The 25,076-nt window shown below is 45.0% G+C and overlaps 1 protein-coding gene across 1 annotated transcript in view; it reads right to left on the bottom strand.

Moving 5' to 3' along the window:
* The window catches only part of klar (klarsicht), a 336,442-nt gene extending 312,416 nt beyond the window's left edge, over positions 1-24,026 (bottom strand). Inside the window, exons 1-3 of the mRNA XM_069316171.1 lie at positions 24,015-24,026; positions 23,175-23,603; positions 5,686-6,332 (exon numbers count right to left, since the gene is read on the bottom strand). Coding sequence (XP_069172272.1) covers positions 5,686-6,332; positions 23,175-23,603; positions 24,015-24,026 — 1,088 coding nt within the window. The remainder of the gene's footprint in view (positions 1-5,685; positions 6,333-23,174; positions 23,604-24,014) is intronic.
* Positions 24,027-25,076: the final 1,050 nt, after the last annotated feature.

Below are 25,076 nucleotides of genomic sequence, written 5' to 3' on the forward strand. Positions count from 1 at the left end.
CGGGGTTCCGGGAGTTCTTCTACTCCCCAAGCCCGGCCCGAGGCCAAGCTTCCCGCCACCACCCGCGGGAAACACTCCAATGTAAAGAGTTTAATTCCTCCGTTATGCGAGCGCAGTCTGCATCCCACTTCCGTGTCCGGGATGAAATTAACTGGATATGGATCTCTAACCAGCGTGTACGTGAGTGTTTCACCGCTGAGAGCCTGTAATGAATAGGTGAGAGTGACGACCCCGGGACCTGGCCGAGGACCGTCCCCGGAGCGTGGCCAGGATGCCCAGACCGCCAGGGTAATGGACGCATCGCAGGGAAATACGCAAAATAACGCTTTTCATCGTGAGTAACAGAGCCCGAGAAGATAACTGTGCCTGCGGTTGAGATACTCCGGGAACGTGAATGGTAATTGGCCATTTAATTAACATGAATGTTAAACAACATGGGATGTTTGTGTTGTGTCCGAAAGTGTGTAATCGAAGCATCAATACCTCACTCATATTATATATTATATATATATATATATATATATATATATATATATATATATATATATATATATATATATATAATTGTGCGTGTGTGTGTACACAGTATATATAAAATCACTAGGTTAGGTCAAGTTAGTGTGCAAGGCTTCTCGTGTATAGGTTCAGCTATACACAACAACACTCGGTGACCAATAGTAACATCAATGGTTGTAACTAGCGTCCACAGACTGTGTTAACAAACTGTGAACAAAACAAGTGAGTAAGTAACCTTGAAGTATACGCTGGGAGTGGTAGCTGGCCGACCTGTCACACCAGTTTGGCCCACCCCCTCTCTACCACCACCCAACCCTCCACACCATCTCCACTACTCACACCAGTACATGTACCGCTGTATGAGCACTACTTCCCTCCCTATACAACTCCCACGACACACTGCAGGAACCTGTACATCAGTGGATTGACAGTTGAGAGGCGGGACCAAAGAGCCAGAGCTCAACCCCCGCAAGCACAACTATGTGAGTACTACACCCACATGAGCATCCGAAATAACCCTCCCCCCCCTCCCGCTAACACATCACCACACCTTCAAACCGAACCATTCCGTCCGTAGCCTAGTTCAAACTGGTGAAAGTGTAATGGAAGAAATGTACATGTATTTCTCAGAATGTTCGGTAATATGTTTAACGTTTGTGATGTGTGGCTATATATGTATGAACACGTTGTACTGATCGGGGTGAGAATAGCTTGAGATACCTTATCAATTTGTGTGTATTTTACCTCAATAAACGTATTTCAAATTCAATTTCAACTGGTGAAACAACTTAGTACAATCGCCTTAACTACAATAAGCTGCATTAGCTGGACTACCTGCTGTGTGTGGATAGAAGTAATACAATGCTGGGATTAACTTGTGCGAGGCTACGAGTCACGGCACTCAAGTTCACATTATTCATAAATCCGTGGAGACGACTCCAGTTGTGTTGTTCATCAAAATATAAAACATCAGCTGTGAATTCTCGCCTGACTGAGAAAAGTCAACATGTGTAACACACTAAAAATATAAAAACCCTGTTAGGCTATCCATTAAGTTGTCTTAATAACCAACATTTATCATTAAACTAAAATCAATTACCTGGCTAAGTAAAAGACCTGATAGTAATATTCTATGAAGACTGCGTTTAAAGAGCACTATAAAATCACTTCCACAACTACATTAACAATTATAGGTTGTAAAAAGCGAACTTTCTAAACTAGATCTCAAGTGAGTGATTAATGTGTCAATAGAAACCCTTCATGTAGCATTGTACTTACTGCCAACACTTGGCAATTTCTTTGATTATATTTATCTTTGAAAAACTTATATTACTAAATGTTTAATGTGGGCATTATCCGTTTCATTAGCCTACATTTAAGCCATAATTAGGTCACATCTTTCACTGCACTGAGAAGTAATAATATATTTCATCGGAACGTAAAAAGGTAATTAGTTCAAAACGTGTCCATCACCGCCTTTGAGGCAGAAGAATGATTGTAACCATGTACCTCAGCCTACAGTTTAGACCTATTGTCTTGTGTATGACCCTCTGTCCTGTGAGTACCCCCATTATCTGGTGAATGCCGCCAGTGAATACCACTATTATCCTCACTCTAATAAGACTTAATTGAATTACTCAGATTAGGCAAATTTGTAAATAATTTGTCAATAAAGATGTTAATAATAAAGACAAAAGTGACGTGACTGCTTCAGTGTTGTCGTCAGGAGCGGCCGGCCAACAACGTTGCCACGCCCGCACCAGTGTTTAGGCTCAAAGGCCAGCCAAGTGCACATTATGTGTCCTCATCTGTCGCCTCATCACTCCACGACCCCACACCCTCGCATAATGTTAACAGTACTGTTTCTCGGTACTGTTGCAAGGTGATAGGCAGCAGGGAGAGAAGGGAAAGTATGGAACGCAGCGGAAAGGATGGCAACGGATAGAGATTGGAGTTGATCGGATAATAACGGAGAGTAACAGTAGAAAGGAAGGGAACACAATGGAATGGGAAGGTAGAGAATGAGAGAGAAGTTTAAGAAAGAGCACCAAAAGACACGCACCAAAAGAGCACCAAAAGATGTTCATGTTGAGAACGAGCACCACAAGAGACCATGACCATGTTGAGAACGAGCACCACAAGAGACCATGACCATGTTGAGAACGAGCACCACAAGAGACCATGACCATATTGAGAACGAGCACCACAAGAGACCATGACCATGTTGAGAACGAGCACCACAAGAGACCATGACCATGTTGAGAACGAGCACCACAAGAGACCATGACCATATTGAGAACGAGCACCACAAGAGACCATGACCATGTTGAGAACGAGCACCACAAGAGACCATGACCATGTTGAGAACGAGCACCACAAGAGATCATGACCATGTTGAGAACGAGCACCACAAGAGATCATGACCATATTGAGAACGAGCACCACAAGAGACCATGACCATGTTGAGAACGAGCACCACAAGAGACCATGACCATGTTGAGAACGAGCACCACAAGAGACCGAGACCATGACCATGTTGAGAACGAGCACCACAAGAGACCGAGACCATGACCATGTTGAGAACGAGCACCACAAGAGACCATGACCATGTTGAGAACGAGCACCACAAGAGACCATGACCATGTTGAGAACGAGCACTAGAAGAAGCCATTTGTATGTTGAAAACGAGCACAGCAAGAAACCATATTAACGAGACAGGACTAGGGAGCGTGGGTCTAAATGATGGAAGGGAGGGAGGGGAGGGAGACCAGATGAGAGAGGGAAGGGAGGGAGGCCAGATGAGAGAGGGAGAGGAGGGAGGGAGGGAGGGAGGGAAGACAATACCTGATCACATAACTCCCCTCCCCCCCCCATTCCCCCAATGACAGTTGTATTATACATCGCCCAATTATCAACACACAAATCAGAGTCAGCGTCCCTCCTCACTACACGAAGTCTGGCTTACCAGTAATCTCCCTACAGGCCGCGGGAAATAATACCAGAATACAAATGGCTTAGCCTATAGAAAATTAGGGGAACCATTGAGGATTAAAATCAGGAGGAAGGGAGTAGGCGTTATTGTTGTAATTGTTGTGGTGTTAGGCGTAATTGTTGCAACTGTGGTTGTGTTTGTAGAGGCAATTGTCTTTGTGGTTATTTGGAGTTGTTGAGGTTGTAGTGCCGATTGAGGTTGTGATTGGTTTGAGATGTTGTTGTGGTGGTTGTAGTTGAGCTGGTTGGTGATGTTTGTAGCAGTTATTGCAGTGGTTGCTCTGTGTTTTTGGTGGTAGTGGTTGTGTTCTATGGTTGAGTTGGTTGTGTTCATAGTGGTTGTGGTAGAGGGAGGAGACACACGGGTCAGCTTAGTGTTCTAATGATGTTTTTAGGTCATCTTGATGTTCTGATGAGGAAGTAAACAAGTCATCTTAGTGTCCCGGTGAGGGAGAGGGGGGGGGACATAGGTGGGGACAGCCAGGTATCACCAGCTGTCTGTCTGAAGGCTGAACATAAATATGGGTCATTATAACTTGATAAGTAACACCCAGACATTTTCTTAGTACTCAGTACTTCAAAGAAGTACTCAGAAGTACTCAGTTTCTCAGTACTTCAGCCTGTTGGTTCCTAAGAGATTGAGTTGAGGCAGACATCAGTTTCTCGCGTTGCAGATATGAAGAATCAAGATACTGCAAATTTAAAACTATTACGGCAATTATGAAAATGTATATATTATGTGGCATAGATCTATGGTATACACATTAAATATGATTTGAATATCTGTAACCTTTCTTGAGATATATACAGAACTAACTCAGTTATATGCTAGTGCAAAACTGGTAAAGGTAGAGCTTACTAGCAAGAGACTAATAGGAGTATTTTCCTGGCTTACAGGAGTGATGGATTCACCTGACCTTACATGGTGAGAGCGTGAGTGAGGAGCCTTCCGCCGCCACGGTTCTCTCTCTCTCTTCCATCACACTGCTATGGGTCCTGCCCTCAGGAAGGTGTACACTGTGTAGCCCGCCTTCAGGTCTACCAATACCCACACTGAAGCCTCGTCTCTCTGGGTCTGTACATACTCTCCATCCGTTTTATGATTGTTATAACAATCTGTGCCTCTGACATAGATATATATATGTGATCTAGTTAGCGGTTTGTGAAACCAAAGCACACATTCACTATGTGCTTCTCATTTTGCCTATTCGTTAGCGAGTTGTGAGTGAGTGAGTGAGTGAGAGCCTCGTACACTTCTTGGATGATTGGTTGCATGAGTCAATGTGCCTCCATAACCTCCTCCTTGGCTGGTTAACTGTGTCAAGAGTGCCTCTACCTTTCCTTCTCCGTGGATGACTAGTTGTGTGAGTCAGTGTGAGTGCTTCTTCCCGCCTTACTATTTAGTTGACTGGTTGTGAGAAGCTCAGAAGGAATGTTTGTATGACTCTGGACAGGGGGGGAGGGATGAGTGCCCACAACCTGCACCCCCCCAATGTCTTGTGGAGTGTCCGCTGCCTTTTCTGACGGAGCTTTAAGCAGAGACAAAGTCAAGCTCCTGAAGTGCAGAGGGATTAAGGTGTTTCCGGAACACGGCGAGACATGGGCCTCCTTACGAAGGTGCCAACACCCCCCCCCCCCCACCCTGGCACTCTCCTGAAGACCCACAAGCACGTCTCTCACCACATAATGTTCATTGCTCGCTGCTTGACGTTTTGACCTCTCCTGCTAAGCTATGTAATGCCCTACTTCTTCCCTACCGAGAAACAAACCAGTGCATATTTATGTTTTCATTGTTTGCAATATTTCATACAAGTTTTAAAGTTGCCCAAAACGTTTCGTGTTAGAAGCTTTGCAAGACCATACTAATTAATCACCAAAATATGTACTTCCGCAACCAATTGCATCTTCGTTTGTGTGTGTATGTGTGTGTATAATATTCATATACTACATGTATAATACAGAAGTGTTAATATTCATAATAGTATTGTATTATATTTAATAATATAATATACGTGTGCATCTAGCCTTCAAATTTGGACATTCATTCTTTTAGATTATATATTTACTCTGTGTGTGCGTGCGTGCATGTGTGCGTACGTGTACGTGCGTGCGTGCGGGCTGCTTCCTTATATTAACAAAACCCTGTCACAAGTGTGAACAAACAGCATGCCAGCCTACCTGTTGTTCGTCCTACAGGTGTCTACGCCTCTCTCGAGCTCTGGCGTTTCCTGTGCTTCTACAAGCTGTTCTAGCACAGGTGTGGGGCCGTCTTCAACCTGTACGGGATGTACAAGTTCTTGACGCAGCTCCGTCTGCGCCTTCTGATGCTGGAGTCGCTGTAGGGACTCTTGGAGATGAAGGCGAAGTTCAGGGGTGAGTCTGCGAACGTTCTCTCTCACGCTGGGTAGTTGTGGTACCTTAATAGAGGGTCCAATAGTCCTGTACCGTCGTGAGCGGTGCGGTACGGTACGTCGAGGGGTGAGAGGGGAGACGGGAAGTGGAGGTGACGGAGTTAATAGGATTAAAGGACAGGTGAGCGAAGACGGGCGAGTACGGGGTGTCTTGGAGGGGGAGCAGTGAGCAAGGACGAGGCTCACTGAAAGTGTCTTAGTGTGAGAGTGACAATGGTCGTGGAGGGGTTCGTTGAGGGGGGAGAGTAAGGGTATTACAGCTGATTGGTTATCATAATTGGGGTGAGGTTGGGGACAGGTCTGCCCTCTGTGTTGGGGAGACCTGGCACTCTCAGGGGTGGTGGTGGTGGGGGCGAGGCTGTGGTCGCTGTTGGAGGAACTGGCCCCGAGCCTCACTCCGACATCTTCAACATGCTGAAAAAGAAAAACCAACATGAACAAAGAGAACAGTTGCACAGGACACTATATTAACTATATGCTGACTTTCCTTGTAATCAACAAATTTTTCAGCACTTTAAAATAAATGCAAAACCAGTTTTAGTTGGCAAATATTTTGTCCCACATTCCGAGCTTACATATATTTATCTTTTAACAACTGCGGAAATCTATCTATACAAAATAAAATTAAAATTGTTATTGCTGGTGTCCGTGAATGTCTAAACATTTCCTTGTTTGACCTAAGTTGCTTGTGTCCAGCGAGGCGACAACAACCCCGAGGTAAACAAGGCCCTTAAATACGTCACAAATCAGTATGATCATCAACGAAGACAATTGTAAACTTCTTTAAATCAGGTAAAGTTCTGTTCTCTGTCTTACAATTTAAATTCGAATATATGAGTAAAAGGATACCTGGAGCATACCTGGAGAGGGTTCGGGGAGTTCTTATACTCCCCAAGCCCGGTCTGAGGCCAGGCTCGACTTGTGATAACTTGATCCAACAGGCTGTTGCTTGGAGCGGCCCTCAGGCCCACATATTTACTACAGCCCAGTTGTAAACATAATGATTACAAAAACCTGTTACTCAGATCACAACTTAAATGAAGTTCTGACAAGCATGGGGAATAGACCTGCAAAATCAGTCTCGAATTCCTGTGGAGGGGAATTCAGCAAATTCAATTTCAATAATAAACAGATAAACTGGGAGCAAATAAACCAAGACCTCACAGAAATAAGCTGGGAAGAACAGCTAGAAAATGCAGACCTGAACCAGTGCCTGGAAAAATGAGCTCAGTAGCACTAGAAATATGCTCAGGAACAACTTGAGAGTCGCACGCTATCTCAAGTACGACGAAGAAGGTTAGGTAGAGAAATAGAAACAATTGAACTCAAGCTACAAGAATCATACAAAACCCAGGAGAGGCAAAGAGAGCAAAAGGCCGTCAGTGAATGAGAGAAATCAGAGATATTTCTTCTATGCAAAATCAAGATAAAAAACCACATACATGCACTCTGCACCAGGCCCGAATTCTTGGAACTCTCTATTCATCAAGAACTGTAAAAACACTATCGCAGGCCCTCCACATTCTTTGGAAACAAAGCCTAGATACTGGCGCTATACCTAACATAGTAAAAACAGCAGAGATAGCAAAACTTCATAGAGGAGGAAATAAGTCAGAGGCAAAAAATTATAGACCGATAGCACTAACATCACACATCATAAAAAAATCTTTGAAAGAGTGCTAAGAAGTAAGATCACAAAATACATATAATCACAGCATCTATGGCAACCTGTCCTCTTACAAATTACCATGGTGTTATTATATACAAAATGCGTTCAAAAGGAATTACAGGTAAAATTGGCAGATGGATCTACAATTTCCTGACTAACAGAACCCAATGTGTAATAGTTAACAAAATAAAATCCGGACCATCAACCGTGAAGAGCTCAGTCCCCCAGGGTACTGTGCTTGCTCTAGTATTTTTCTCATCCTCATATCGGACATAGACAAGGACACAACTTGTAGTACTGTATCATCCTTTGCAGATGACACTAGGATTTTTATGAGAGTAGACAACATAGAGGACACGACAAACCTTCAATCAAACGTAAATCAGGTCTTTTTATGGGTTAAAGAAAATAAAATGGTATTTAACGAAGATAAGTTCCAGCTCATGCGCTACGAAACAAATTAAAATATAAAAACGGAAACCATGTACAAAACGCAATCAAATCATAACATAGAACGAAAGGCAACGTAAAGTACACCCAGATTTTTTTACTGGGTGTACTCATGTCGGAAGACCTTACCATTAAAGAACACAATAAAGTAGCCGTCACAACTCCAAGAAAAATTACAGGTTTTTGTTGTCCTACCTTTCACACTAAAGATGCTATACCGATGATGATACTTATCAAGACGTTAGTGCTCTAGAGTGGAGTACTGCTGCACAATGACAGCCCCTTTCAAAGCTGGAGATTGCTGACCTGGAGATCCTTTACTGCTAGAATCCACTCAGTAAAACATCTAAACTACTGGGACCGACTAAAGAGCCTAAATCTGTATTCTTTTGAGCGCAGGCGGGAGAGATACATAATAATTTACACGTGGAAAATAGTGGAGGAGCTGGTCCCCAACCAGCCCCTCTACCAATAAGCGTCCCCGTGGCCCGGTCGTCGACCAGGTCTCCTGGTTGCTGGACTGGTCAACCAGGCTGTTGACCCGGCTGCTCGCAGCCTGACGTCCAACAGCCACCACACCTTGAGGCGTGTTCACTTCTGATCTACTAATACTATGAGTTAAGTTTACCTGGCTGTTGTTGACAGGAAGGGCGTCGCGAGTCTCCATGAGAGACATCATTCAAGGGGTGGAGCAGGTGGTGCCAGAGCGTCCTGGTGGAGCCATCACCACGGTGCCACACCATACTAACACCCACATGGCTATTATCTCCATGCTATTACCTCTACACCACATGTGCGCCACGTCAACGCTGCCACACTTTCAGTGTCTCATTCTTGCTTTCTGAGAAAAGCATCACTTTAATCCAAAGATTTTCTTCCTTGTTTGCTTATCAAGTGCACTCAAGTAATGATATTCACTATACGTTTAAAAGCTTAACTTTATCATTAGATTTATACATCATTTTCAAAGATTTCGGCCGAGTTGTACGATATATATGTATAGTATACACCCGACGACATTCCTCTCAACATTATTTCTGCGGATATTATAAGAGAGAATATGTTACTGGCGTCTTAGTACAAGAGGTGAAGAGGGTTAGAATCACTTCATATCAGAATTAATAGATAGCACAAGTAAATAATATTTTTAGTTTGCAATTTCATTACAAACTAGGGAAACAATTTATAATACTATTTATATTTTAATTGTTCAAGAATTTACCCCCTTTACAAACAAATCTTTAAAGACTATAGCGCAGTGAATGACATAACTAGAGGCTTGCGATAAGCTGTTTTTGGTGTATTTCATCCCAACAGTTGCGACCATACTCTTCTGCACATTAACAATGTTTCTGACCACACACCACCACACCAGTACCTGACCACACCACCAGTACCTCTGACCACACCACCACACCACCAGTACCTCTGACCACACCACCACCACCACACCAGTACCTCTGACCACACCACCACCACCACACCAGTACCTCTGACCACACCAGTACCTCTGACCACACCACCACCACCACACCAGTACCTCTGACCACACCAGTACCTCTGACCACACCACCACCACCACACCAGTACCTCTGACCACACCACCACCACCACACCAGTACCTCTGACCACACCACCACCACCACACCAGTACCTCTGACCACACCACCACCACCACACCAGTACCTCTGACCACACCACCACCACACCAGTACCTCTGACCACACCACCACCACACCAGTACCTCTGACCACACCACCACCACACCAGTACCTCTGACCACACCACCACCACGCCAGTACCTCTGACCACACCACCACCACGCCAGTACCTCTGACCACACCACCACACCACCACCACCACCACTACACCAGTAACTTTGACCACACCACCACCACTACACCAGTAACTTTGACCACACCACCACCACCACACCAGTAACTGACCACACACCAGTACAAATGACCACTCCTAATACACCACCACCACCACCAAAACACAATTTTTTGTTTTGGTGGCTGTGGAAGGCAGAAGACGTCTCCTCCTCCTAATACCTGCATAAAGAAAACACAAACTTCACACGACTAAATAAGGATATTTGGCTTAAAAAATCAGTGGAGGTTGTGTCTGGCATCAGTGGGCGTGAGGACACAACATCCTATCATCACCACACTCGGGCTAGCAATATTTCTCCTGCGCAAGGCTTCAATTTTCACTCATTGCAATAAACCAACATTTTCACACAAGATTATGCATATATAATTATCAGTTCAAGTCTCGTTCTTTACCAGCCATAATCTCTAGGTGAGCCTTCACACGACCGTCAACACGACACAAACGGCCCCACGACACCAGCGGCGGGCGGTCTTGTTAGGCTATCGCGAAGCACAAGACTTCATCCCGGGTAACATTGCCGCCACAATGTTATACCTTATACCGCTCTCCCTCCGCCAATGTTCACATTAGTGGTTGTGTCCGCGCGTCAGGCACTCGGGTAGGATACCAGGTGTGAGCACGTCAGAGGAGGATGTTCCCGCCTCAGGTGTGCACACAAGTGGCCACACACACACATGACATCTCCGGTCATTGAGGGCGGCGTGTGGCGCGCGACAGTGTGAGCTCCGGCCGTCACCTGGTACCGTGACACACTGGCTGGCTGGCTCAGGCTGCCTCCACCCCTCGCCTACACCTCCACACCTGCTCCTCCTCCTACTCTTGCTATGGGGCTTGACAGCTGAGTGGACAGCGCTGCGAATTCGTAGTCCTGAGGTTCCGGGTTCGATCCCCGGTGGAGACGGAAACAAATGGGCAGAATTTCTTTCACCTTGATGCCTCTGTTCATCTAGCAGAAAATAGATACCTGGAAATTAGACAGCTGCTATGGGCTGCTTCCTGGGGGTATGTAACAAAAAGGAGGCCTGGTCGAGGACCGGGCCGCGGAGACTAAGCCCCGAAATCATAAAGATAACCTCAAGATATACCTCCACACCTGCTCCTTCACCTTCACACCTGCTTCGCCAAGACCATATTTTATAAAGGCAGGCGCGTCCTCCTCTAAACTCATGCTGCACAAGACCGTAGATCACTGAAGGGGGAACACGTTAGACCTTTACCGAACAACGAGTAACTGATACAAAACATAACTACAAACGCATGTTACTCGGACCACAGTCCTACAGCCCAGTAACTCTGGGCTGTAGGTCTGTGGTGGAACCCAGATGACGACGCCTCCTAATACGTGCAACAGCCTGGTTGACCCGACCACCAACCAGGAGGCCTGGTCAGAGACAGGGCTGCAGGGACATAGATCCTCGGTACCTCCCAATCCCACTCAAGGTAAGTTCAGACAGGCATAAGCAATAACTCTGCGCCTCCCGGGTGAAAGAGTGAGTTTTCAGTGAGTTAAATGTTAATAATAAACTTGTTGACTGGGAACCAATACACCTGTCAGGTCAGTACTGTCAGGTCAGCACTTGCCCAAGTCAGTGCCTGGAGAGCCTGGGCTTAGTGCCACTACAAATATTCAGGTCACACAATACAAAGTACCAACCTCTACCAGCGTTGGCACCCTGCTTGTAAGGAGACTGAACAGTCATTGTTTACAAGCAATAAACGAGTGCAACACTAAGGTCACCCAACCAGTAACTGGTACCATGTGACTCTGAAGGAACTTGTGACAAATAAGTGGGGCTCTATGAAGCGGGGCCCAAGAGTTAAAGCTCACTGCCTGATACATGAACCCTTCCCCAGCCCCACTGTGACCTGAAACTCAATCCCTGCCACCACAGCAACACAATCCCTTCTTAACAGAAGCTCTAAAACTTAATCTCTCGTAAAAGAAAATACTGAGAGTCGGTGAAATGACAACTTTCACCAGCAAACACAGCCACACAAACGTTAGTCCGGCGGTGACGAAGTTTACAATTTACACACAATCTAATTGCATGTAAATTACACTACACACACATATATATAACTGCCTGTGAATATATACACAACCCATACTCCTGTTTAGATAGTACTTCTAACTATGTGGACCATCTTACTCATTGACGTAACAAGCAATTATCTAGAATTTAGTACTATTCACTTCATAAGAGTCCGACAAAAATAAAGCTAAAAAAACAAACATAATATTCCTAGGCCTAGCACATATGTACTGAATTAGGTCTCAACGTGTATTAGGCCCAGGAAGGTTAGGTTACTTTAGGTTTTCTTTCCAACAAATACAAAACCTTTTCCGCTTTGTCCAAATTCAATAGTACAGATTTCTACTATCAAACTGCCTTTTACGTCAATATATGTCCGATAGTCCTCATCGTTACTATAAGTACTTCCTAAACAGGAGGATGGGCCGATGTATCTTAACTCTCCGAGAATAAGTTATAACTACACTAAGGAACCTTAACTACTTGGAAGGAGCCATAAGTGTTAAGTAATGAGTGAGGCAGGAACGGAGGACAGGTCATCACCACCAGGGTAGGGCCAGGAAAGGCTTAATTAACCCATGCCAGCAAGGAACAGTGGTTAAAAATTCCTGAGCGGACCAACGCGACTCTGCCCATGTAAGTTAATCACACATCTTAACTAGACAAACCAACGACGTCACTTAATGGCTACATTATCTCATATATGAGTTTAATAACACGAAGGTTTATCCGTGAAGGAGCCTGGATGCTGAGCTTCCCGCCGCCTCCCAGCCTGCCACACACCAGGTATCCTGTTTCCCAATGTCTCATTTTCTGGATATCATCTGTGGTCACCACTACCTTATCCAGCCACACTGACTCATAAGGCAACGGAGCTTGGCTTAATATGGTGGACAATGGGCGTGGAGCGTGATAAACGTGGTGGGAGAAGCAGGCCAACACTCCTAACGCCACCGACAATGATATCTTGTCCTAATAGCCAGAGTTGCCTAACAAGCCGAATTTTCGTGAAATATTTAATTTTTTGCATTTCTTTATGAAATTATGAAGTTTTCATTATGTTATATATGATTGCAACATACGTAGTATACAAGGTTGTGTGTGTGTGTGTGTGTGTGTGTGTGTGTGAACTCACCTAATTGTGCTTGCGGGAGTTGAGCTTTAGCTCTTTGGTCCCGCCTCTCAACTGTCAATCAACTGGAGTACAGGTTCCTGAGCCTACTGAGCTCTATCATATCTACATTTAAAACTGTGCGTATGGAGCGTGTGCGTGCGCGTGCACGCGCACCCAACCACGCCCTCTGACCTTCCACCACTAAGGCCCGTCCAATACCCTCCGAACCGTATAATTCTCACTGTGACCATCTCCCACGCCGGTGCTTCTCTGCCACTGTCCAGCTTATGACTCATTGCCTGTCTTCCTCTTATTCCTGGAGGTAAGGGGGGAGGGGGGAAGCGCCCATCATCGGGTCCCGGGAGCTACACTTCGCCATGTCCATCACAGACAGCCATGATAAACAGTCACTCCCGTAAGACGTAGGGAAGCCTCGGGGCAGCATAATGCAGGCAACACATTACAAACATGAGGCATTGTAAGCCTTGTTGTACCTCCTCTAGCAGCACCACTCTCCTCCATCAGTCTTCGCCAAGGGCACCTTTTTTGCCGCAATTATGACATGTCCTACCTTGAGGTGGTTCCGAGGATCAATGTTCCCGAGGACCGGTCTCTGACCAGGCTTCCTGTTTAAGGTCTGGTTAACTAGGCTGCTAGCCGCCGCCTCGCGTAGTCTGACGCATGACTCACAGCCTGGCTGATCCAGTGTATACCATTTGTATAGCATTGGTGGCTTTCGGTGGCTCCTGCTCAACTCGATATCAGACGTGTTTTATCTTTAATTTACTTGGTGGGTTCCCAGAGTTATAGTCCCCACTACACCCAGACTGTCCATAGTTCTGCTGTCCACTACACCCAGACTGTCCATAGTTCTGCTGTCCACTACACCCAGACTGTCCATAGTTCTGCTGTCCACTACACCCAGACTGTCCATAGTTCTGCTGTCCACTACACCCAGACTGTCCATAGTTCTGCTGTCCACTACACCCAGACTAACGCGACACTTCCTGCAGGGAAGTCCAATAGCATCTTGAAAACATTCACTTCTATTCCCATCAATATTTCTCATATTTTGTAGGAAGAAGTTGAAGAGGGCGGGAACCTCTGCCGTTCATTGTGTTCTGTCTAGCGATCCATCAGAGTTCCATGGCTCTTCATCCTCCTCTTCCCACCAAATATAGGACATACTGCCGATGGCACCTCTACTCTTCACGGGCTCTATCTGCGCTCCCTACCATGTCTTGGTCACGACCTAGCACTTCAGCTACACAGAAACATCTTGTACTATATTTCCTCATAAAATCACTAAGACATTCGTGAGGAACATCCCTCAAAGTTCTACTGCAGCTGACAGTAATAATGGAGCGTAACTGTGTACGCCAGACGAGGCCAGCGTAGCGTGCCTCAGCACTCACGTAACAAAGCTCCCAGCATACCATAACGAACTTGAGAGAACTTATTGAGCTTCAGAAGAAAAATACTACTGAATAACTGAATATTTCTATTATACGAACTTCAGGTGAAATAACAAAGCATGGAGGCCTGGTCGACGACCGGGCCGCGGGGACGCTAAGCCCCGGAAGCACCTCAAGGTAACCTCAAGGTAAGGTATGTATGTGTCACTCACATTTAATAAAGAACATATTAGGGGCCAAGAAACCAATTCTGTATTCAAAACGTTGTGCATTAATTCGCCAGCATGTTGTGTGGACACATAATGTGGGGGTTGTGGGTGTTGTGGTCAACGGGGTGCATCCCAGCGGGACCAGCCAGGACCTCCACACGTCCGCTAGCCTCAACACTTCCGCCTCCACCTGCCCTCTCTACCTGTAATTTACTTGTAGTAGGTTTTGAGATAACTCTCCTCTGTCAGCGCGGCCGCGAAGCAGACTTTTCTGGTGATGACTTGATGGGTAGTGTTGACAGCTGCCCGTCACAAGGGGTATGGGTAGTGTTGACAGCTGTCCGTCACAAGGGGTATGGGTAGTGGTGTTGACAGCTGCCCGTCACAAGGGGTATGGGTAGTGGTATTGACAGCTGTCCGTCACAAGGGGCACGGGGTTACTCTACAAAGTTACTGACACTCCGAGTCTCATAGCTTGGCATAGGTGCTATATTTACTGAACGAGCAGCGTTATCTTCGAGTAATATTTATATATAACAAATCTCGACTCCTTAAACTCCTTAACAGTAATACGAGCCAACTCATCCTTGGACTCGTAAATCGTCCATCCTTCAAACGTGACAATTATCCATTCGAGTGATTTTTAATCTCATTAACTCATTACGAAAATTTGTTTAAGACAAATACTGGTGTAACGGCCACCTTGCATGACAGGTTACTCATAAATTATAAACATTACACAATAATCATCCCAAAACTCATTTTGGGATAATCGATTTCTGAACAATCGATTCTTAATCATTAATTTAATTATGATTTAATACCACAATCTAGAGTTCCTTAAATGGTAAAATATAGGCTCAAGCTTTCACCACTCATGGTACAAAACCAGGGTCCCCTCATGCTTGCCAGAGATCCTCCTGCACCTCACACCTCCTGCACCTCACACCTCCTGCACTTCACCCCTCATACATCACCCCTTATGCATCGTTAAACGATGCATCGTTTAACGATGCATAAGCAACAGGGCTCCATTAAGGAACATATAATCTCTTCCCACAACCAAACCATCGCCAGAGAAATCCTAGTAAACACAGAAATCATCGATAGATACAGCGATAGCAGGCGGCTTGACGTTTGCGAGGCACTACACATCAAGAACTCAACACCAGCAATCAACAGCCAATTATTGCACAACTATATTCTACCCACCTCAAGACTCCGCTCCAATATAGAAGCATCAAGAAATATGGACCAATAGGCTTTCTACAAACACTTCTATTCAATATCCATTGTTTCGTGTTCTGTCTTGTGTTGATGAAATTAATACCCTATTAATACTCTTGTTCTGTCTTGTGTTGATGAAATTAATACCCTATTAATACCACATCTTGTTCTGTCTTGTGTTAATGCCACATCACCCCTTCCACCTCACTCAAATGTAGATATAAAATCGGAGATGCGTAAGTTCTATTCAGTTGTGTATTTGTGAACTAAAGTCTTTGAAAATGTAATAAGTTTTACGAAACGCGCTCGTGTCGCGTCAGACTAGAAATAAAAATGAATTTTGGAGAATTGATTTTTGATTTACCTCCAACAGTGAAACGAAATGTACGAAAGATTGAGAAAATTCGTGTTAGAATTATTAATCTTACTTTTTCGGTCATATTTAATAATATATGTCTACAGGAAAGACTGCTACCAAAATATACTAATATATATACTAATATATATTATATATACTAATATATATTATATATACTAATATATATTATATATATATATATATATATATATATATATATATATATATATAATTATGGGTACCACCTCTGGGGCAATTGTAGGGACCCATAGCCTCAGAGAAGAGAGCAGAGGGTATTCAGAATAGACCTTGCGGATTCTCCCCGAACACTTACCAACAAATAAAATATATGAAAATATTACAAACAAGTGCTGCTGTACTTGAGGAAGAAGCCACCACAAGCAGAGACATTCAGCTACAGCTCGCATGTGCAACAATTATAATAAATGAATGTATAATTACATAACAAAGGAAAATCAGGTTTAGCACGGCGGGATGACTGGTAGCCTTGAATACATGTGTGTGCTCAAAAGAAGCTTTGTATTCCTATGTGTGCTCAATGTTGTATCCGCTTAGTCTAATACAACGTGTATTAAAGGCTACACAACCTTCGGTAATGTAGCCTTTATTTCCCATCACAATTACACTGACAAGCACGACTGCCGTCAGTGTTGGTATCTGAGAACACGGGAGCAGGTGTTGTCAGTGTCTGAGAACACGGGAGCATCTGTGGTCAGTGTCTGAGAACACGGGAGCATCTGTGGTCAGTGTCTGAGAACACGGGAGCATCTGTGGTCAGTGTCTGAGAACACGGGAGCATCTGTGGTCAGTGTCTGAGAACACGGGAGCATCTGTGGTCAGTGTCTGAGAACACGGGAGCATCTGTGGTCAGTGTCTGAGAACACGGGAGCATCTGTGGTCAGTGTCTGAGAACACGGGAGCATCTGTGGTCAGTGTCTGAGAACACGGGAGCATCTGTGGTCAGTGTCTGAGAACACGGGAGCATCTGTGGTCAGTGTCTGAGAACACGGGAGCATCTGTGGTCAGTGTCTGAGAACACGGGAGCATCTGTGGTCAGTGTCTGAGAACACGGGAGCATCTGTGGTCAGTGTCTGAGAACACGGGAGCAGGTGTCGTCAGTATTGACCAGATATTCTTCACCCACACAGCCACCAGTCCTCTGCTCATCGCTGGACGGTGCCAGATAAGAATTTTGCAAGTAGTTTTTATTATCAAATTAACACAAAAAATGTTAGACAACAAAATATATAATTCAAATTATTTCCTCTTAGAACACAAAACAGCGCAACATAGACTAAAGTATATATAACAATTGTATCGTAGGATACAAAATATTAAGAAACGATAACCTCTCACCAACCGTCGTTCGTTTTTTGTAACGACTTCTCAAGTATATATTCTGTGGTACTTGTGTCAAAACCAACTATTAGCGAGGTAAGGTTTACATGGATAATATACAGTACACTTTAGTAAGAGGACTGATTTTTTTCGCCACAACCACCGCAGAATTATGAGCAAGAGTTATACTCTGACAGAATCGAACAACGACCATGGAAACGTTGGAGGTCATGTGCTCGGCCACTCGCTATTTACTTAAGCAGCTCTCCCCGCCATCTATTGCCAGCTGGGGCAACTACAACTTCTTGAGGTGGCCGCGAGAGTGCGCCTAACTCTGCCTCGACTAACGTTTGGCGGGAAAATTACCTACGAAAAGGAAGATGATGTAGGCCACCAGTTGCTACTTCTGTTACCTTGTGTGAATGCTTTAAAGAATATAAGAACTTATTGATCCCAATTCCACTCAAAGAAGAGTAGTGCTTAGTAAAATAAATTTAGAGACTATAAAACTTCGCTGCCCAATAAACTCGCCCCCCGGGGCAAAATTCTAGATTATGACCCATTAATCGAAATTTCATGGACCCCCCCCCCCCCCATTCATGCAGCCTACTGCATAAATGGGGGGGGGGAGCTACTACTTCAAAGCAAAGGGTTGCTTTGAAGTAGCACCGAGCCTAAATCTAAGTGGAGACTGTTGGAGTAGCAGTGTGGGTGTGTGTGTGTGTGGGAGTAATGAGGTAGCAAGCTGGAGTATCTCAAGGTCAACATTGCCACACGTCGTCTGCAACAAACACTTCCTGTTTATTACCCATCACCCCCAAGGATACCATCAACTCGGGGTCTCACGCGGCATCAATACTGTATCACTACAGCATGAAAGACACAGTGGAAGCCAGCCTCAAGAAACCAGCGGACTGTTATATGCACAGCGATCTACGCTAAAGGTCCAGTCATTAGTTCTCTCTCTAACTTTGCAACAGCATAGTAGGAAGATGGATTTTAAATTTTCTAACGAACTGAATCCAGTGTGCAATAGTCAACAAAGTAAAATCCGGTTCATCCATACAGTACTTGTCTCGTCCTCATACCGGGCGTAGACAAGGACATAAAACTATAACCGCACTATATACGATTATATATATATAACCATAATATAAATTATTTTTATGAACAGACAACAGAGGACACGCCAAACCTACAAACTTATATAATTTGGATCTTTCAATTGGCCACAGATGATAACATGATGTAATGAAGATAACTTCCAGCTCCTGCGCTATGGTAACAACGAAAATATAACAACGAAAACCACACATAAAACGCAGCCAGATCACACTATATAAAGAAACAGTTATAACAAAGATCTCGGTGTAATCATGTCGAAGACCTTAATAATAAAGGTAACAATAAAGTAGCCGTCACAACTAAGAAAAATGACAGGTTACCTTTCAAACAAGCGACGCCAGCCAATGATGATACTCTTCAAGACTCAAGACTTGATACTCTTCAAGTGCTCTTTAGGGTCGAGTACTGCTGCACAATGACAGCCCCTTTCAAAGCTGGAGAAATTGCTGACCTGGAGAGCGTGCAAGCGTCCATTTCTACCAGGAATTCATTTAATAAAACATCTAAAATTATTAAAATATTTACATCATTGGGAATGCTTAAAATTGTTAAATCTGCATTCCCTAGAGCGCAGATGGGAGAGATGCATAATAATTTACACTTGGAAAGTAATAAGAGGGACAGGTTCCAAACCTGTACACAGAAATAACACCGCATGAGACCAGAAGGCATGGCAGAATGTGCAGAATACCCCGTTGAAAAGCAGAGGTGCAACAGGTACGCTGATTGAGAACTATCAACATATAAAGGCGCAAGACTTTTCAACACCCTTTACTCCAAAGCTGTGTAACTAGCCCACCTATTACGTGTTTAAAAGATAAATTGATAAGCACCTCTTAAGGATCTAACAGCCTGGTTGAACAGACCACCAACCAGGAGGCCCGGACAGAGACCGGGCCGCAGGGACGTCAATCCTCGGAAACAACTAAAGGATTGTTTCGCAACTAGTCTTACCGTTTACCTGTGAGTTACCTGCGCATGACTTCAAGGGTGCTTCTCCGACAACTAGGCAAGGCAACAGACACTGCTAAAATAATACGCAGGTTGCTGAATAACCTAACCGGTTTGAGAGCCTGGCCCCCCCAGGCCAATACTCTAACACAACATGGCGGGTGAGCAAACAGGTTCCCCATGGTCGACCACAGTAACGTCCGCTCGGCGTGATCGCCTCTAATGACCCTCACCCCACCGAACTCTGTTACTCTCGCTAACCCATCCAATTACAGCTTCCGCGCACCCAGCTCCATCTACCTAATTACAACGACACGATGATCCGGCTCAAAAGGAAAAGTAAAGAGCTCTCAAATATTCCTAATAAATATCAATAGTAAAGAGCTCTCAAATATTCCAGATCAAGCAGATCTGGAACACACAAACTGCAGGGGCTCACGGCGCTGGCAGAGAGGTTAGGTTAGGCTCATTTAATAACGAAAAGTTTTCTACCACTACAGAGATGTACCCCACTCGTCAGTGCTCATACACTGAACGTTCAAGTTAGTCTAACACAGGAAAAAGAAGGCAGATGACTGTACGAGAGAAGGTTACCAATAATACTTAAAAGGTCACTAATCTATATATATAAGAGAGAGCGTCTGTGTGCGTGTCTGTACGAGGTTGGAGACCAGATGGGAGCGGTTTGCCTCACGCAACTTTTCATGATGATTTATGATTGTATGGCGAGTGTCATGAGGTGGTTGGGGTCGACTCCAAATGTGGACGTCTTTAAATAGGATTGGTTCCTATTGCGACACTTAACGAGTCCTATAAAGTCTGAAATGTGGGTTTGATTGTGAATAACGTTAATTCAACTCCGTTTCAATATTATTTGATCATGTTTTGTCCACTTGGAGAGAGAGCGGGAGGTAAAGGGGAGAAAGAGAGGGAGGGGCAGGAGACTGTTGGAATACTGGAGGGGTGACCTGGGTTAAGTCCTGAAGAACTCCCAGAACCCCATCAAGCAGGTATCAAAGGTGACCAAGACCAGGTCCGGCCCGGCCCCACACACCAGGGAGGTAGGGCTGGGCCTCAAGTACCCCCACCTCTGGTACTGTCCCAAAGGGCTGATGTACTAAGTGTATCCCGACAAGACACAAACTTCTGAACTCCCACTGGAACAGTGGAGGTCCTTTGTGACGAAGCCAGACGAGATGATTTGTAGAGCGGTGTGAGCCGAGTCCGTAGCTTGGGCGGGTGTGCGGGGCTTTTGGGGCACTACAAGGGAGGGAGACTTATACCTGGTGTCTACCACGGATTGTATCAACTGCATATTGAGTGAATACTTGTTCCTTAAGTGCTAACATCCCAAGCATCGACACATGGAAAGAACAAATAAAAACTTGTACAAGTGCATGACTGACATACGAGAGGTGTACGGACACACTGATGACTAAAACAACAATGAATTCCCAATAAAAAAAATAGCAATACAACAGACACTGTGAAAGTTATATAGAAGATCCTGAGAATTTTCCAGTGAAATCGCCCCACATAGCAAGGCATCCCCGTCAGGTATTACAAAAACTTCAATGACTTGGACCAAAAAAGTAAACATGACCAGCATTCAGCTCAGGAGCGAGACTCCTGGAATTCATTGTTTATAAAGAAATACAAAAGACTACTAACATGGATATGGAGGCAAATTCTGGATCCAGGTGAGACCACAGAGACCCTAAACAAGATCCAGGTGAGACCCCAGAGACCCTAAACAAGATCCAGGTGAGACCCCAGAGACCCTAAACAAGGAACATCGCCCCACCTCACAAGGGAGGCAGTAACGCCACTACAAGACACTCACAGGCCGAGCAAACATCGCTCATCCTTAAGGCGTTTGGGAGCGTGCTAAAAAGCAGCTTAACAGTTACTTGAAAAAGAATAAGCTAAACAACCCAGGTCAACACAGCTTTAGAGTTGGATTATCTTGTCTTTTCAGTTATGAAACCAAATTACAGATGTTGTATACAAAGATATGGTAAAGTGGTGTAATAAATGTGACTATGGAGTAATATCCCAAAGCATGCATACCTGGAGCATGCCTAGAGAAGGTTTCGGGAGTAGTTCTACTCCCCGATGCTTGCGAGTTATCCAACAGGACCTTGGTCCAACAACTTGGTCCAACAGGACCAAGTTATTTTAGGACCCAAGCCTGGGTCCCAAAATTTGGGACCCAGGCTTAAGTTTCCGTGTGCGTACATATGTGCACATACCCGTGAGCGCGTGTATGTATTTACTATTTGTGTCTGCAGGATCGAGATGTTAGTTCTTGGACCCCGCCTTTCTAACCATCGGTTGTCTAATGTACTAACTTTCAATCAACTTTTCCTCCATCATATCTACTACACAAGTTTCTCTCTGGCATACACACACATCCCCAAGATGCAACCCGTAGCAACTTTAACTCAAGATACTTATTGATTTCTAGCTGAACAGACGCACCAGGATAAAGAAACTCTGCCCATTTGTTTCTGCCTCGATCGGGAATCGAACCCGGGCCCATAGGACTACAACCCCAGAGCGCTGCCTACTCGCCTGCCAGGCCGTGTACACTGGTGTCCCCAGTGAGGACTGTGTGTGCACGTTCACGTGTGCACGTTCACGTGTGCACGTTCACGTGTGCACGTTCACGTGTGCACGTTCACGTGTGCACGTACAGGTAGTGGGAGGGAAGTTCCCGTGACCTGGTAAACCTTTACCATAAGTGAAGGAACAAACCAGTTCTGCCCGTTGTAGCGCGGAGCAGCCTGCACACTTGTGAGGGAGTGGTGCTGGGGCCCAGAGCTAGAGCCCCCGTGGCCTTCCCGTCACATATGTCGTGACTGATGCTGTAAACCAGGGGGGGGGGGAGGGGGACCTTTTGTCATGTGAAAACCATAGTGTACTTAGCGAAGATTTCATACTTTCGCCATCCACACCTGGTGCTGCTTCCGGGGATCAACGTCCTCGCGGCCCGGTTGGCGGTCTGGTCAACCAGGCTATGTCCGGCAGCTGCTCGCAGCCGGACATATAAATAACAGCCTGGTTGATCAGATAATCTTTATACGTGTTCATCAAGCTCTCTCTTGAACACATTGTATCATGCGCTGTTTACATCAACATGTCAAAAACAAACTTAAAGATCAAGTGTTTGTTATGTAAGTTTTGTTTTGTTTACACCTGATCTGTAAATTTGGGCAAACTTTACAGACCAAGTGTTTCATTACTGTTTTTGGAAGTCGCACTGAGCACTATACAAGGTGGCAGCCTCCCCCCCCCCCTCCCGCGCTAGAGACTTAAGATGTGGAAATAAGACTCAAAAAGTGTAGAAGAAATAATCGTCTTGATGTGATCGCCAAAACCTTTCAAACATCCAACACATCAAACATATACAAATAAATATAAACTAAATTTGTTGTTCTTAGAATGTACCTTCAGCTGTAGTTGTGCAAGGTCGCCTGGAGCAAGGTCGCCTGGAGCAAGGTCGCCTGGAGCAAGGTCGCCTGGAGCAAGGTCGCCTGGAGCAAGGTCGCCTGGAGCAAGGTCGCCTGGAGCAAGGTCGCCTGGAGCAAGGTCACCTGGAGCAAGGTCACCTGGAGCAAGGTCACCTGGAGCAAGGTCGCCTGGAGCAAGGTCGCCTGGAGCAAGGTCGCCTGGAGCAAGGTCGCCTGGAGCAAGGTCGCCTGGAGCAAGGTCACCTGGAGCAAGGTCACCTGGAGCAAGGTCACCTGGAGCAAGGTCACCTGGAGCAAGGTCACCTGGAGCAAGGTCACCTGGAGCAAGGTCACCTGGAGCAAGGTCGCCTGGAGCAAGGTCGCCTGGAGCAAGGTCGCCTGGAGCAAGGTGTTGGGATCGAACTGTCTAAAACCCAACACATTTAATAGGCTTGTTCTGCAAGTGCTTTTCTTATGCTTTGTAATCCAAGTGGATACTTAGATTTTTTCAGGTGTCAGTCTCAGCATGACCAGTTGTCAGGTGCGACACACTTAATTCTCTGAGATCTGACTGAGGACAAGAAATAATTTTGGAGAAGACTAATGGATATATTCACCTATATCACTAAAACACGAAGGTACATTATATGTACAGTTAAAGATATATACATATACTAAGACACTGTACTTGTATGTACAGTAATATATACACCAAGACACTATGTATATGCCAATGAGATGGCCGCCACTCGTCAGTCGATTCAATTCTTAAGGACCATCTACTTTTCGGACTGGGTCCAATAATCCAGAACAGCGATAGATTTCAAAGACGTCCTACGGAGTCGACCATGCCGCTAGGTCCTAAGGTCCGTGTCGCTGGAGATGTGGAACACGCTGTCACAGCCGGGGGTCAACTGGTCAGATACACACACACGACGACGGCCTGACGACCGAATGGGAGTGAGTAGAGTACTGTTCAGTTGTTGCTCTGACCAGCACTCATTACCTCGCCCGGTGATTCTGATTGGCTAACAGAATTCCCGCCACCAGACGAGCCGCACCGTGCTGACCGTTAACGACCTTAACGACCTTTACGGTCGTTAACCTTGTTCTCCCTGTAATATTGAAAGTATTACTATTAAATAACAGTGCCATTTTTTTATGCGACGCAATAACACGATAAGGCATTCCGTAACAAAGGTCACCTGGTGCAAGGTCACCACGTGCAAGGTCACAACACTAAGGAAGATCATCCCAGATGCTGGACACTTCAACACTCGACCAACAAACACTTTCACACACTCTTCAACAAGAACTCTTTTCCAAGAACTGTTACCGCAAGTATTATTCCCCGGATTTAGGTCTATGTCACACCAATTTCCGCGCTTCTCGCCTGCGATTTGTTTAGCTAAAAATATAATTTACAATAAAATGCAATCGGCTGTAAAAAGCAAAAGTCACACAGTCGTGCAGGCATTAAGGTATTAATGCCTGCACGACTGCAGGCATTTAATTAAGATTGAGGTTTTTAACTTGCCAGTGAGAAGACCTTAACCTGCTGTCAATGGAAAGACTGCTAGAGGAGCTGCTAGAGGACGACCATCGAAATTATCAAGAGCAGCTTGAGCAGCTTAAGCATTAGCTTAAGCAGACACGACTCTCCATACAAAGAAGAAATAATTTAAGCAGGGAGATTGAAGAAATCGAACAGAGACTGAAGCATTCATACCAGACTGAAGAAAGGCAACTAGAACAGAAAGCAATTCAAGAAATAAAAAAAAAAAATATTTCTTCACATATGCTAAATCAAAAGCGAAAACCACTGCCAGTATGAGTACTGTGGTGTAGTCACAGTGGTGTAGTCACAGTGGTGTGAGTACTGTGGTGTAGTCACAGTGGT

This window comes from Procambarus clarkii, chromosome 83 (assembly GCF_040958095.1).
Source record: "Procambarus clarkii isolate CNS0578487 chromosome 83, FALCON_Pclarkii_2.0, whole genome shotgun sequence".
Taxonomy (NCBI): domain Eukaryota; kingdom Metazoa; phylum Arthropoda; class Malacostraca; order Decapoda; family Cambaridae; genus Procambarus; species Procambarus clarkii.